Below are 15,874 nucleotides of genomic sequence, written 5' to 3' on the forward strand. Positions count from 1 at the left end.
TTTATTTCACTTAAAAGCGGACTTTTACACCAAAGTTAGTTAGCATAGTCAAAGAGTCAATTAGATGGAAAGCATTTGTTGTAAGATGTCTGCTGTGCCAACCAGAACTACTTCTGGAATACAGTGATGATCTAGTTGATTCTCAAGGAGTTCAGCTGTTTTTCAAGATCATCTGGAATTACGCCAAGCGCACCTATGATGATTTGCACGATGGACGATTTCTTATTGCCCAATCTAGCAATCTCCACCATCAATTTCTGATAGTTCAGACTTTTTATATCTTTGATCAGAAAGATGATTCACAACGGAAAGCAAAAAAAAAAGTCAGAAAAGAAAATGTCAGAACTTGAAAAGAACTTCTAAAGTCGAAAGCTCCACTGAACTCCAATCTATCGTTCCCTCTTGCCAACCTTTCACAAAAACACTCGACTAGCTAACACCCCTATATGCAATTTCCCCCACTCTCTAACTGTGCCTAAATCTAAATGCAGATTCCATGAACAAAGTTTATTTCCCAGAACTGCCCGCCTGTGGAACACTATTCCGCTGACCTGCTTTCCGGTTGAATACAACATAGTAGCCGTCAAATCCAATGTAAACAAGTTTTTGTTGATCCATCCTCATAAATCATCAAATTCTACCCAATTTACACCATTAATGATTACTACACTACCACCTTACGTTCATTAACCCTCATCCTCAAGTAACCTTTGGACCTTGATAAGCGGTGACCCACCCCCCAAGTAAAAAAAAGCTTGGTCATTCTTTAGGATAAACAAATAATTTATTTTTGGTTTTCTAGTTTCTATACTGTAATTTTTCATTGTGTTTATGCATAAACAATGTTTCCACGAAATACTCGTCTGTTGAACAAAATAATGCGGGGCTGGTTCCCAAGTGATTACACAATGATCGTTTTCAAGTCTAACAATTTTTAAATTTATTAAATAAATAATCAAATCTATCCAGTTGTAATCATCGTCTCTAATTATCTCAAGATGTTGTCTCATTTCACTTGACAAATTCATTAACATTTATCCTTGAGTGGCGTTTGGCCTTGATAAGTGGTGACTCATTCATACAAAAGAAAAAGAAAAAGAAAAATAATGTAAAAGAAACCAATGGATGGCTCTCGTCTTGGGGAGGCTCCATGTTTTGACAAGCTTTTGGGTTTGACTTTTACTCCTGATCTGAAATGGAACACGTACATCAGGTCTGTTGCCAAGGATGCTGGGAAAATGGTGGGATCCTTCTACCGTTCCAGAAGATATCTCACCACTGATGCAATTCTCTATCTATATAAAAGCCAATTACGTCCAATGATGGAGTACTGCTGCCACATCTGGGCAGGAGCTGCTAAAAACAGCCTATCCTGCCTTGACAGAGTACAAAATAGACTTTGTGGTTTAGTGTGGGATGACCTTTTCTCTTCCCTGCAACCTCTCTCCCACAGAAGAAACGTTGCGAGCCTGTTTTTGCTTTATCGTTATTTCCATGGCAGGTGCTCGTCTGAGCTCCAATCCCTCGTCCCCCCTCGCCAATCTTTCACGAGAAACACCCATCTGGCTGAAACTACTGTCAATAATTTTCCCCACTCTTTATCTCTGCCTAAATCCATAGATTCCATGAGCAGAGCTTCTTTTTCAGAAGCGCCCGACTGTGGTACTCTCTTCCGTTTGCCTGTTTCCTACCTGACTACAACTTGGACGTCTTCAAGTCCAACATAAACAAACTCCTGACAAACCGCCCCCTTAAGTAAGACACTCTATCAAATCTCCAATACTAATGATTACTACAATACTATCTCATTGATTACTGTACATGCAATAACCCTTATCCCTGAGTGGCCTCCGGGCCTTGATAAGTGGTGACCTCCATGTAAAAAAAAAACAAAAAAAACTTCGTGCGAACTCCTCAGCTTAACGTTTATCGGGAATATGAGTTGGAACAGATATATTGACGACATTGCCAAAGCTGCTGCAAAGAAAATAAACTCTGTCTTTACCGTGCTAGAAAGTTATTGAGGGTATCTTGCACCTTTACAAGGCCACCATTCGCTCATGTACGGAGTATTGTTTTCACATTTTGGCTGGTGCGTCTGCTACTAGACTCTTATTCTTAGACCGGAGTCAAAAGAGAGTCGCCAACCAAATAGATCTCGCAATGTCAGTTAGGCTGAAACCTCTGTCTCATTGACAAAATGTTGCATCTCTCGGCTTGTACAAATATTTTAATGAAAGGTGCACCAACGAACTATAAGCCTTTGTACCCCTCAACGTAAATACCCCTGACAAACCTTACAAGCAGCAAAATCCCACCCTACACAGTAGAGATCCCTAAGTGTAAGAAAGCCTTCTACTCTAATAATTTCTTTCCTAGGACTGCTAGACTTTGAAATTCCCTCCCGGGTTCCTATTTCCTTGACTGTACTGACATGCAGAAGTTCAAGTGTAAACAGACATCTTTCTGCCCAATTCCCTGCATATCCCTGCAAATTATGTCCCAGTATCCCTGCAATTATATCCCAGGTAGTAGGCTCCTACATCAAAGTTGCACTTTGCTTTGTTTTAGTGAAATGTAAAAATAAAAAAAATAAAAATTAAAAATTAAAAAAAAAAAATGAGAGCAACTCACCCGGACATTGTGTGTTGTTCACGCATGCCCTTGTTTCTGAATTTGGACCTTCGCAGTCTTTGCCATCGTAACTTGGATATGGCGCAGAACAATAACGGACACGTTTTTGGAAACCACCTGGGCCGCAGATCTTGTCGCATAAAGTCCATCCACCCCACTGAGTCCAGTTACCATCAACTAAAAAAATATGAAACAAAAAGAAAAGCAAATTATTGCAACTGTTACAACAATAAAACTGATTTCAAACAAATTATATGAGCAGGAAGACCCGATGTTGTCCGGGATTGAATGAGGATCAAAGAATGTTTCACACTTTTATTGTCATTGTTGAGCTGCTCCCTTAAATAATCCAAGTTCTCCTCAATCTATATTGGCGATCATCACACTACCACATTATATTCATTAACCTTTATTCTTGAGTGGCCTTCCGGCCTTGATAAGTGATAACTACCTTGTAAAAGGAAAAAATCAGCAAGATAGGCTATTTTTCAATCAAATCGACTGATTGCCTGCTTTAGTCAGAGACCTATTACAGTGTAGAGGAAGCTCAGCATGCCTCCCTGCAGTGACTTATTTCAAAATAAATTGTAATCGACATTGCACTGTAGAGAACCTACTGTTTATTTCATAAAATTATTTTATATGAAATGACTTGAATTAAAGTTTAAAATACAAACGTCAAGTATCAGAGTTCAATAATAAATAGAAACATTAATTTTGAATGCACCCCTGTCTTATCAAAGAACTTACTGTCCATTTTATACTTCGGGCCCTTCTTTTTTTTTTTTTTTACATGGAGTTCACCGCTTATCAAGGCCCAATGGCCACTCGGAGATAAGGGTTATTGTGTGTACAGTAATCAAAGGGATAGTGTAGCAATAGTATTGGAGAATTGGTAAGGTGTCATTACTTATGGGTGGGGCAGTTCATCAGGAATTTGTTTGTGTTGGACTTGAAGACATCCAGGTTGAAGTCGTGAGGGAAACAAGCAAGCGGAACAGAGTTCCACAGGCGTGCAGTTCTAAGAAAGAAGCTTTGTTTATGGTATCTACGTTTTGATTTAAGCACAGATAGGGAGTGGGGAAAATTATTGACGGTGGTTTCAGCTAGTCAGATGTTTTTTGAGAAAGATTGGCGAGGGGGGCACTGCCATGGAAATACCGATAGAACAAGGATAGGCTCGCAACGTCTCTTCTGTGAGAAAGAGGTTGCAGGGTAGAGAAAAGGGCATCCTCCACCAAGCAACGGAGTCTATTTTGTACTATGTCAAGGCAGGATAGGCTGTTTTTAGCAGCTCCCGCCCAGATGTGGCAGCAGTACTCCATCATTGGACGTACTTGGCTCTTATATAGAGAATTGCATCATTAGTGAGATATTTTCTGGAGCAGTAGAAGGATCCCAGTATTTTCCCAGCGACCTTGGCCACAGATTTGATGTATGTGTTCCATTTAAGATCAGGTGTGAAGGTCAAACCCAGGAGCTTATCAAAGCCTGGGGCCTCCCTTAGACGAGAGCCATCCATTTCAATTGATGCCAGATGGGGATTAGAGCATTTACGATGTAGAGATAGGAACTTGGTCTTAGAGGCATTAAAAGGTAACCAGCCACCTTATTCCCCACTGTGCCACGCACTCAAGATCAGAGGAGAGAGAATCAGAGAGAACTTCATCATTTACGGCTTTTGATGTGTTGCCAGATGGTCGTGTCATCAGCATCGATGTCAAAGAAAGATTTTAGTATGTGTTTTGGGAGATCATTGATGTAGATCAGGAAGAGAGTTGGGCCCAATATGGACCCCTGAGGGACTCCTGCATTAATACTGTGGGCCTCTGATTTCTGCCCATCAAGAACTACTCTTATGAGACTATCTGAGAGAAATGACTTAATGATAGAGAAAACATTTCCAGTTATACCGTAGCTGGAAATCTTGTGTAGTAGGCCTTTATGCCATATCTTGTCGAAGGCCTTTGATATGTCAAGAGCAATTGCCCTAGAAATGAAGCCTTTGTCGAGAGATTCGCTAATCCTATGAGATATAACCGTTAGCACATCTGCTGTAGATCTAGCAGAGCAGAAACCATATTGCGTGTCGCTAAGAAGGTTATTTCTGATGAGGTGGTTGACTACTTCTCTATTTATTGTGGATTCCAGCAACTTACTCATGACACACAGGAGACTTATTGGTCTGTATTGAGAGGGGGATGACTTATCACCTGAATTCTTAAATACAGGGCATACTGATAAGGTTTTCCAAGGTGTTGGGAAGCACTTCTCCTTAAGGCAACGCTTAAACAGTTTGGAAAGTATGGGGGCAAGTTCTGGTTGTAATTTTTTTAACACTATAATTGGAATACCGTCGGGACCAGTTGCTTTACTGGAGTCACACATATACACACACAAAGACAAAGTGTATTTTATATATAAGCAGAGATTTATTTAGCACTAGCATGGGTGCCCGGCGTTGCCCGGGTATTTGGAAGTGTATGTTGAGCAAAAAACAAAAAAAAAAGTAATAATAGTTAAAGTTACAGTAAAAATAGTTAAAGTAGATATCCCTTTCTGAAAATAAATTTAAATCCGATTAACGTTCCTATTTTCTATTGTTTAAAATTGCAAATCGATCAAAAATATTGTTTCTAAAAATTGACATGATTTTGTTTTTCGATATTGTTAATTCGTTTATTTATTTTTTACTTTTATTCACCCCCAAACAAGGGTACATAAAGGGCTACAATTTGGGACCCTGCTTACTGGGGTATTATGTAAGGAGTTTATCAGCAAAGTGCCAGTTAACATTACATTTAAATGTCTGTTTGTTAGGGGAAGCAGTAAAAAGTTTGAGGATTCCAAAGTCTAGTAGTGCGATGAAAGATTAGAGTAGAAGGCTTTCCGGCATCTAGGCGTCTCTAAAGTGAAGAGGTGGGATTTTGTCGCCTGTTGAATTAGTTGGGGTTTATCCATATCGAGGGGGTACGAGAGCTACATCAGGGTACATTTGATTAAAATACTTGTAAAACAAGCACAGGGATCAAACGCTGCAGCAAAGAGACATCAGTTGGAGTTTCTTTTTTGGACCCTGACTACAAGGAAGAAGCTAGTGGTTGGAGCACTAGCTTAGATGTGGCAACAATTCTCCATGCCTCGATGAATTAAGTTGTTGAATTGGTGGAGCTTAGTAAAAACAAAATAGATTTCTGTCATGCTGTTCCTACCTTTTCCTTCTCATTTTTATTTACTCTTTCTTTATCTTTTGGTTTTATTTGGTTTACCTTCTCCTGCTTAAAGCTATGCTTGCATAAATGTGCAAAGGGAAATTACATAGAATTATTGGTTAAAACTACATCCATAATAGTTTTATTGGAATACATTACATGGAAGTTCATATTAAACAAGCACAGGGACCTGCAAGGGTCATGCAATAGCGGCGGAAGCTTGGCAGGACGACATCATCATCATCATCATCATCATCATCATCATCATCATCATCATCATCATCTGCCTCTTCTTGTTTCTCATTCTCCTGAATATCATCCTGCACCTCCTCCTCCATATTATATATATTTCTTTCCTCCTCCTCCTTCTCCTCCTCATCCCAGTTATCCTCCTTCTCCTAGATAACATCATAAATCCTATTAAGTTCCCCCCTTCTTGTTCGTCTACCTATCCTTTTTCTCTTCATCATTGTTAAGGCAACATTTTTGTAATGTCTTTATAGTATTGTAGCAGTGACATTTGGTGAGCTTGTCACAACATGTCTCATCATCATCATCATCATCATCATCATCATCATCATCATCATCATCATCATCACATTCTCCTAAAGTCTTTATAGTATTGTAGCAGTGACATTTGGTGAGTTTGTCACAACATGTCTCATCATCATCATCATCATCATCATCATCATCATCATCATCATCATCATCATCATTCTCCTAAAGTCCAACCCTTCCTCATTGTGGTTAAAAACTACCTAAGAATCTATTTATGTGGTTGGACTCCTTGCTCAGACCTATGTGACTCTCTCTCTCTCTCTTAAGATTTTCTATCAACTGCCTCAGATCTTCAGGATCACAGTTGGCATCATGTGCAATTTGCTGGATGTACGTGGATCTAGGTCGTCCTATGCTCATGCCCGTGCCATGGAGTGTACAGCAATACATTTCTCACCAGTTCTTGCTTGCTCCTCTGGCAGCGACTGGCACATTGTAGATGTCGCTCCCTGATAGTAGTACATATAGTAGATATAGCAGGTATGTTACCATAAAGTTGCTGCTTCATGGGATGATGTTACCAAGATATATTTAAGACTGTTTGTAGCATATGGGTGTACATGCCGTCTAACTTTCTTTCCAATCTTTTGGTGAGTGTCCAGGTTGTAGCACCGTAAACAAGGACAGACTCCACCACTGTTCTGAAGAACTGTCTTCTCAGTTTGTTAGTTAGCTTTGAAGTCCATACTGACTGCAGCTTATCCAATGCAGCCTAAATGCGAATTTCGATATCTCTCTCCATGGAACCTATGTTGCTGCTCAAGTATGTAAACTCACTTTGACTTCTTTCAGTGCTGTTCCATCTAGAACTTTGATCTCTCCTTCTGTATTGAAAATCATAAATTTTGTCTTATTTGCATTGACGTAAAGAGCAATGTCATTCGCAGACTTTTCTAGCCCATTTAATAGCGTTTGTGCATCAGCAGTATTATTTGCTAAAAATACTCTAGTGATAATACAGGAGGAATCTGTATTAGGATGTGTCGTTCTGTGTCTGACTGCATGTAGCACGCAAAGGGATGTTAAGGCATGGAATCACAAAGCAAACGTGGAGTTAGAGTGACAACGTTGCTTCTGCATCATTTCTTTATGTGTTCCAGGTCAAACCTTCCTCGACTTTGTATGCAACCATCTTGCTGTTCTCAATGTCAATGGTAAAATCCCACAATCTTACAGGTGAACGAATAATTTTAAGATTTCATGCAGAAAATTCTGAGGAATCTAAACATAAGTTCTACTTAATCATCATCATCATCATCATCATCATCATCATCATCATCATCATCATCATCATCATCATCATCATCATCATCACACTCTTTTTTTCCGCACACTTCATCCTTAAAGATTTGACTGAATTCTTAGAAAGTTTACCCTCAAATGAATATAGTCTCCATCATTGTCGTCATCATCCTTAGAAAGAACCAGAATTGTTATCCTTCTCGTTGATCATCGTCCTGATCAGGTAACGCCCTGACCCGCATCATTTTGGAACAATACAGCAGGTGCCAAGAAAAATACCATTAGTCTTCGACCACCTTTTAACTTCTTCCCCATTCCACACCAACCCTTGGATTGATGCCAATATAATGAAAATGGCAACATTTTTATTATTGTTATCTACGTTGAAACTAGAGCTGCTTTAAAGATAATTATCTCGTTCCAATCATCATCATCATCATCATCATCAGCAGCAGCAGCAGCAGCAGCATCCTCTACTTCTACTCTCTCCAACTCAATCGTTTTTACTTCTCCTTTTTATTGTTACAATTTTCTTTTCACATCATCATTGCCAAGAACTCATCTCCTCATCATCATCATCATCATCATCATCATCATCATCATCATCATCATCATCATCATCATCGTTCGCAAACCATTAAAGTTTCAATATATGCTAATATGAGAGACGTCTGTCATTCTGTGTGTCCACTGATTACTTTTAGTATATTAGACCTAAGAACATGAAATTCGATAGAAATGAACCCTATGCAGATTTTCCTAAGAAAAGGTTTTATTAATTTCTTTTTTATAAAGTACTCCTTCCATAAGAGTGCATGCACCACTTCCCATTCTTACTGAAATATTTATTTTATATTTTAACGGAACGTTAAATTAAGGCTATTTAGTTTTAAAAAATATTTTCTAAATGTTCTGACTACCTTTTCAAACAGTGTTCATATTCTTTATCTTTCTCACAATTGTGCGTCATGAGTAAGTTGATGGAATCCATATTAAATAGAGAAGTAGTCAACCACCTCAGCAGAAATAACCTTCTTAGCGACACACAATATGGTTTCCGTTCTGCTAGATCTACAGCAGATGTGCTAATGGTTATATCTCATAGCATTAGTGAATCTCTCGACAAAGGCTTACTCTCTAGGGCAATTGCTCTTGACATATCAAAAGCCTCCGATAAAGTATGGCATAAGGGTCTACTTCACAAGATTTCCAGCTACGGTATAACTGGAAATGGTTTCTCTATCATTAAATCATTTCTCTCAGAGGCCCTCAGTATTAATGCTGGAGTCCCTCAGGGGTTTATTCTGGGCCCAACTTTCTTCCTGATCTACATCAATAATCTCCCAAAACACATACTTAAATCATTCATTGACATCTATGATGATGATACAACCATTTATGGCAACACATCTAAGGCCATAAATGACAAAGTTCTTTCTGATTCTCTCTCCTCTGATGTTGAGCGCATGGGGGAAGAGGTGGCTGGTTACTTTTAATGCATCTAAAACCAAGCTCCTATCTTTACATCATCAACACTCTGATCCCCATCTGGCATCAATTGAAATGGACGACTCTCGACTAGGGGAAGCTCCATGCTTTAATAAACTTCTGGCTTGACCTTTACAACTGATCTGAAATGGAATACGTACATCAAGTCTATTGCCAAGGTCGCTGGAAAAATGGTAGGATCCTTCTATCGCTCCAGAAGATATCTCACTACTGATGCAATTATCTTTATCTGTGCCTAAATCAAAACGTAGATTCCATGAACAGAGCATCTTTCTTAGAACTGCACTCCTGTGGAACTCTCTACCCCTTTGCCTGTTTCCCTCCTGGCTTCAACATGGGTGTCTTCAAGTCCAACATAAACAAATTCTTGATGAACCGCCCCCTTAAGCAATGACACTTTATCAAATCTGCAATACTAATGAATACTGTAACACTATCCCATTGATTACGGTACACAAAATAACCCTTATCCCCGAGTGGCTTCTGGACCTTGATAAGTAGTTACCTTCATGTAAAAAAAAAAACGAAAAAGATAACACCAATAATAGTAGAACCATTGGGAACAATTCGAAAAATCATCGGAAAAAATGGGAGAATTTTGGTCGCAATAAGCCTTCCTTAGATCCTATTCCTCCTCACACTCATCCTGTGATGATATGATTAATGCTTTCTATCCTCAGTCTTTCCATCCTCCTTGACTCTTCACGACTATTTGGTGTGGTGCCAGTTTATGCTGACACTACTAGTTTTTCTTCTGAGTGTGAAATTAATTAATTTTCTTGATTCCATGTGGTCTTTTATCGTTTTGTTTTACTTCTGTTTTCAGTTTCTAGATGCCCGATCAGCATTTGTAGTTCATGTGTATTAGTTTCTGCATTATAGGGTTTTCCTTAATATTTCAGCAATTTTCATTATTGTTATCCAGTGTACGATTTTCAACCAATGACTACCAAATCTGGACGATTATGTTTCATTTGCTTGGTTGTCATGATTTAATAAGACTTAACAACGAACAATAATAACAAACAACAATAACAATAATAATGAAAAAATATAACAATGACACTTTTGTTCCACCATAAAATTACCATCCTTAAATGTTCTCATTGCATCAGGTATCTTTTCAAACCACTTCATCCCAGCACATTGTTGAAGAAATATGTGATTAGAAGTGAGGAGTGGATTCTTAAGGTTGTGGCCAATGAAATTGAATGAAACCAAGGCTGAGTATGTAAAACGTGTGGATTGAGAAAGGACAGAGGAATTGGCTGGGAAAAAGATGAATGGAAATTCTTCACGGATGTAGCAGATGTGGCAGAGGAAAGATCATGGCAATGACTTAGAGTTAAGTATTTGTGTAAGAGTATTGAAGCCGTTTAAACTCGATTTGTGTAAGAGTATTGAAGCAATTTAAACTCGATAGATAACGACAAACTTCCACCCATTAATATGGGAGGGGAGATTATCATCAAGTGTCCTGAATTGTTAACTTAGCACCGGACTTACTACTTAGATATTAAGTCACTTGTCCCCATTCCCCCTCCTTTCTTTTTTTTTTTTTTTTTTTTTTAATGGAGAGTAGATAATACAGTGGATGTGTTATCGGCAGCTCCAGTAACTCTCGCTTCTCCTATTTTGTCATCCAGTCCTCATTCAATGAGTGATTTTTCTGACAAAGGGTGAAGAAAAAGCTGCTTAAAGGTCGGTAGTACTTGGTGACCAGTAGTCTGAGATGTCGGATATTTTTCTGTCTCTATCTGTCCTTGTGGCCATGTCACTAGTAAGGGTGCTGGAGGTAAACGCTTGTCTGGGCTGACGTTATCCGCATGATAGTCAGGGACCCGAACCTTGGATTAACCACTAAGGAGGCTGTCCTATCAGCAGGCGCAAAGTACTGGGACTGCTGTATTGCCATTTGGTGAGTGGATCTGGACCATGCAGTAGTCTCTGGTGGGGCCTCTCGATGCCATACTAGTGGGTAATTGTTACGGCTTTACCTTTTCGTGTGCTACAAAAAATAAATTTCCTGTCTTTTTCTCTCTTACTTTCCCTCTCTGTACTGCTCTAACCAAGTATGCCGACCTATTCCACAAATCCTTAAACCACAACATGAAATATCTCCAGAATAAAAACTCGATTAAACCTAGAACCCCACCTTCCAACGTAGACCCCTACTACCAGGTCTCCTTCTCCAACATCAGGGGTCTACGTTCCAACCTTCCAGAGGTTGAAACCCAATTACAGGAGACGAAACCGGACATATTCTTTCTAAGTGAAACTGGAATAGGGCCGTCCACTTCCCTAGATGAGTTCATAATTAACGGATACTCAAATTTACCAGCTAAATCTGACCCCCAAGATCGCCATGGGCATGGAATATGTGCCTACATTAAGGATGGCTTCCCGTGTGGCAGAGATATCTCTAGAGAAGATCCTAATTTACCCTATATGTGCTTCAGGGTTGGACTTGCTAACACCACTGCATTTATATTTGCCCTCTATAGGCCCCACAACAGCGGAGTTACTATGTTTAAGAGCATATCTGAGAAAATAGACCACATACTGTCTTCACATCCCTCGGCTAACATCCACATATGTGGTGACTTCAACGTCCATAACGTGGAATGGCTGACCCATTCAAATAAGACAGACGATGAGGGGAGGTTTTGTCATGATTTTGCCATTGCTTATGATCTCACTCAGATTGTTCGTGAACCCACCCGTGTGCCCGATACACCCGGTCAATATGCAAGCCTCTTAGACCTTTTTCTCTCAACTTCCCCTGAGCTATGTTCATATTCTGTTCATTCTCCTCTAGGATCCTCCGACCACTCCGTCGTATCAGTTAAGATAAAAACGAAATGTAAGAAGCCCCCAGACGTACCCCTCCACCGTACTGTATACCGATACTCTATGGCCGACTGGGATAGCTTCCGTACATTCATATCTGATTTACCTCTGCCCTCCATGTTTAAAAAGGATGTGTCCTCTATAGTATCAGATCTGACCAAATGGTTAATTGCAGGCATAGACCAATTCATCCCAAAGTTCATCCTAAACTTCATCCTAAACTTCATCCCAGTATATCCAAAACCATGTGGTCATGACTTCTGTGGTACTATCTTTTAGCCAATCTGCTACACCCTGCTGCAAGGTGCCCAACTGAAAACTTTCCACAAATCTGGCTTTTTGCAGCAACATCCTCTACTTGAACCACTTTTAAACAGTCACGTTTTTAACGCTTGCTCTTGTGCTGCACAAACAACGGCTTCAATACTCTTACACAAATCGAGTTTAAATTGCTTCAATACTCTTACACAAATCGAGTTTAAATTGCTTCAATACTCTTACACAAATCGAGTTTAAATTGCTTCAATACTCTTACACAAATCGAGTTTAAATTGCTTCAATACTCTTACACAAATCGAGTTTAAATTGCTTCAATACTCTTACACAAATCGAGTTTAAATTGCTTCAATACTCTTACACAAATCGAGTTTAAACGGCTTCAATACTCTTACACAAATACTTAACTCTAAGTCATTGCCATGATCTTTCCTCTGCCACATCTGCTACATCCGTGAAGAATTTCCATTCATCTTTTTTTCAGCCAATTCCTCTGTCCTTTCTCAATCCACACGTTTCACATACTCAGCCTTGGTTTCATTCAATTTCATTGGCCACAACCTTAAGAATCCACTCCTCACTTCTAATCACATATTTCTTCAACAATGTCTCTTAAGCTTTAGCAGAATCATTTACATTTTTCCACTTCCTATATAACCTTGCTATGTTATATCTAATGTGTCGTATACCAAACATTGCCAAATTTTTCTCTCGTCTTTATGTCCACGCCATTCAATAATAATAATAATAATAATAATAATAATAATAATAATAATAATAATATTAATAATAATAATAATAATAGGTAAAACACAAAGAAACCTTACATGGAATCAAGAAAATTGAAACTAATTGTAAGCCCCCCTCCAAAAAAAAAGTGACAGCATAAACTGATACCACATCAAATAATCCAAGAGGATTAAAGAGAATTGAAATATCGAGGAGAGAAAGCACTACCCAGACATCCACTGGATGAGTGCATATAGGGCTGGGGCATTGGGGAGGCTTATTGCCACCCAAATTCCAGTGAAAATCAATGGTCGCTTCCAATGAGAAACCAATGGTAAACACAAATTATTTTGCTAAGATTTTCGAAAGAGGTAGAAGAGTACTGAAAATCTGGGAAAACTTGCTGTCACTCAGACTCCAGGGAACACCACAGGTTGTTCCCAAAGAGAATTCTTTGATGATGGCTGTGTGAAAACTAGTAAGATAATAATAATAATAATAATAATAATAATAATACTATATTAAAACTATGCGATATTTTTTACTATTGTGAGGGCACTAAAAAATTCACAAGAATGTTCTGAATCATTTCAGATCAAGTTCTATGCTATTGAGTTTTCTTGGATACAATTGTTATCTATTTGCAACTCCAACTTTAAAGGTTGTAGCTTTGGGATCTGACACGAGTCCAAGACCTGATTTGTAGAACCGCGCTTTAAACCGACAACCTGTCATTTTTGTCAAGTGCTTCAACATTTTTAGTTATCAGGTTATGCCTCAGGACATATGAGACAGAACCAGCAATATCATCTTCTGATAATGTATTTGGCGGTCATTTTAACATTTACCCTGGCGTATTCATGAAATAGTTAAGTGGCCAAATTGATAGATCTTAGAGAACATAAGTCTTAGTATCTCATCGAATATATCAGCTATATAAATAATAAATAAAGCGAGACCTGTGGAAATTCCACAGGGAACTCATACATATGTAAGATATTGATGTTGGCATTCTGTAGATGTTCAGCATAAATGGAGGCGCTCTGATATTATTGTGTCTTTTTTGTTAAAACTGAAAAAGTATTTTTCTAAGCTAGCCGGGACGACTGGTGTACCTATTTACTATGCCTCCCCACGGGACAGAGTTAGACACCAGGGTCGTTTTTTAATGTGGAGAAAAGGTACAAAAATAAAAATTGTCTCAGTCGTGAAGGATTTCTCCTCCACCGAAAGAGAACAAGAAATAGAAGTGCAGCATCTGAAGAACAGATACTACACTTTGATCTTGTCCCGAAGACGACTGGTGTAGCCCGGTCATAGAGTATGCTTAAATATGACATTTTAATTCTTGCAGATTTCGTATATATTATTATAGAGTTAATGTTCTATCGATTTTTACATATTATAAAGTTGCGATTTCACACACACACACACACACACACATGTATATATATATATATATATATATATATATATATATATATATAGATATATATATATATATATATATATATATACAACTTGAGTTCCTTCAGCTATAACCGAAACCAAAACTTATGAAGAATCCTTGATAAAATTATTTATAAAAAAACATAGATTATTGGAGTGACATCAGCTATAATCGAAACCGATACCAAAACTTATGAAGCATTCTTGGTAAAATTATCGTATTAATATATAGATTATAAAATATACTTAAGTTAATACATTTTATTAAAGCCAGTTCTATTTTTAAAAGAATAAAGACAAATTACAAAATTAGTGTTTCTATTCAATTTGTTTCCTTCTTACTCTCTCATTTCTCTTTATATCTTTTCTCTTTAGCTATGCATTAAATAGTATTAATACTTGTGGTGCTTTTTCTTTAATTTTTATTCCAAGTTCTGTTTTAAAGACTTTATTAGTTTTGACAAATAGTAAACAAAGAAAAAGAGTGACGAAAATGAGAGTGATAAAAACTGTACAAAAGCAGAAAAGTTCAACAAGCTACAGTAAGAGAGAGGCTGAGAGTAATAGAGAGAAACTTAGTAAGAGATGGGTGACTTGGTGAATAAATTGCAAATTACGGCTAAGTAGAAGAAATAATGTGAATCTTTTCAAACATAATCTAAAAACTAAAGAACACTTTACAGCAAAATGCCGTAGGGAAACAAACGTTGATTAACTTAGTTTTGGTACACTGATAAGAAGAAGAAAAAGAAGAAAAACTTTGAAAAAAGAATGGGAGAGATTGGAATCAGAGGGATGGCTGAGAAGATACAACGGATAACAATAATGAAAACAGCTGAAATATTAAGGAGAATTCTTGGATGTAAGAATAATACTCATGATCCAAAAGTTGTGGTGGAAGTACTGGAAATTTCCAGGGAACATCACTGTTTTTATCGGTGAGTAATCTCTGATTATTGTTAGGCTGAGAACTCCTTTTGAGTAAAAATTAAAAAATTTAAAAAAGAAAAAAAAAGAAAGCCAATAGCAGGATAATACAATCAAATAAGCTTTTTAAAATATTTCATCTTTTTATTAATAACAATAAAACATTTTTCAGGTTTTATATTTAATCTGTTTTTGATAACAGTTAAAAAAAAAATAGACAGGTAAGACTTACCTGTCTGTTTTTTTTTTTTAACTGTTATCAAACACATTATAAGAAAACGGGTTGGAACACTTCCTTCCGTTACCTTTATTTTTCGTCTTCTTTCACTCTTCCTCTGCCGCGTTAATACTCAATTCAGATAAAAGTTGTTTTAATAATAAAGATGAAATATTAACATTTCACCACATGAGTTCGAGTGTTTTTTTTATATCCGCCTTTTCCGATTTCATCTTAACATATGATTATCCTAAGAAACGTAATACAAACG

General features: G+C 37.8%; 1 protein-coding gene across 9 annotated transcripts in view; it reads right to left on the reverse strand.

Annotated features, from left to right (window-relative positions):
* LOC145295825 (thrombospondin-1-like) overlaps nucleotides 1–15,874 on the reverse strand; it is a 520,485-nt gene that overhangs the window by 122,059 nt on the left and 382,552 nt on the right. For all 9 annotated transcript variants that reach the window (XM_080141527.1, XM_080141529.1, XM_080141528.1 and 6 more), the window contains one exon: nucleotides 2,635–2,811. In XM_080141527.1, coding sequence (XP_079997653.1) covers nucleotides 2,635–2,811 — 177 coding nt within the window. The remainder of the gene's footprint in view (nucleotides 1–2,634; nucleotides 2,812–15,874) is intronic.

This window comes from Euprymna scolopes, chromosome 16, assembly GCF_053919585.1.
Source record: "Euprymna scolopes isolate OS-2025 chromosome 16, ASM5391958v1, whole genome shotgun sequence".
NCBI lineage: Eukaryota > Metazoa > Mollusca > Cephalopoda > Sepiida > Sepiolidae > Euprymna > Euprymna scolopes.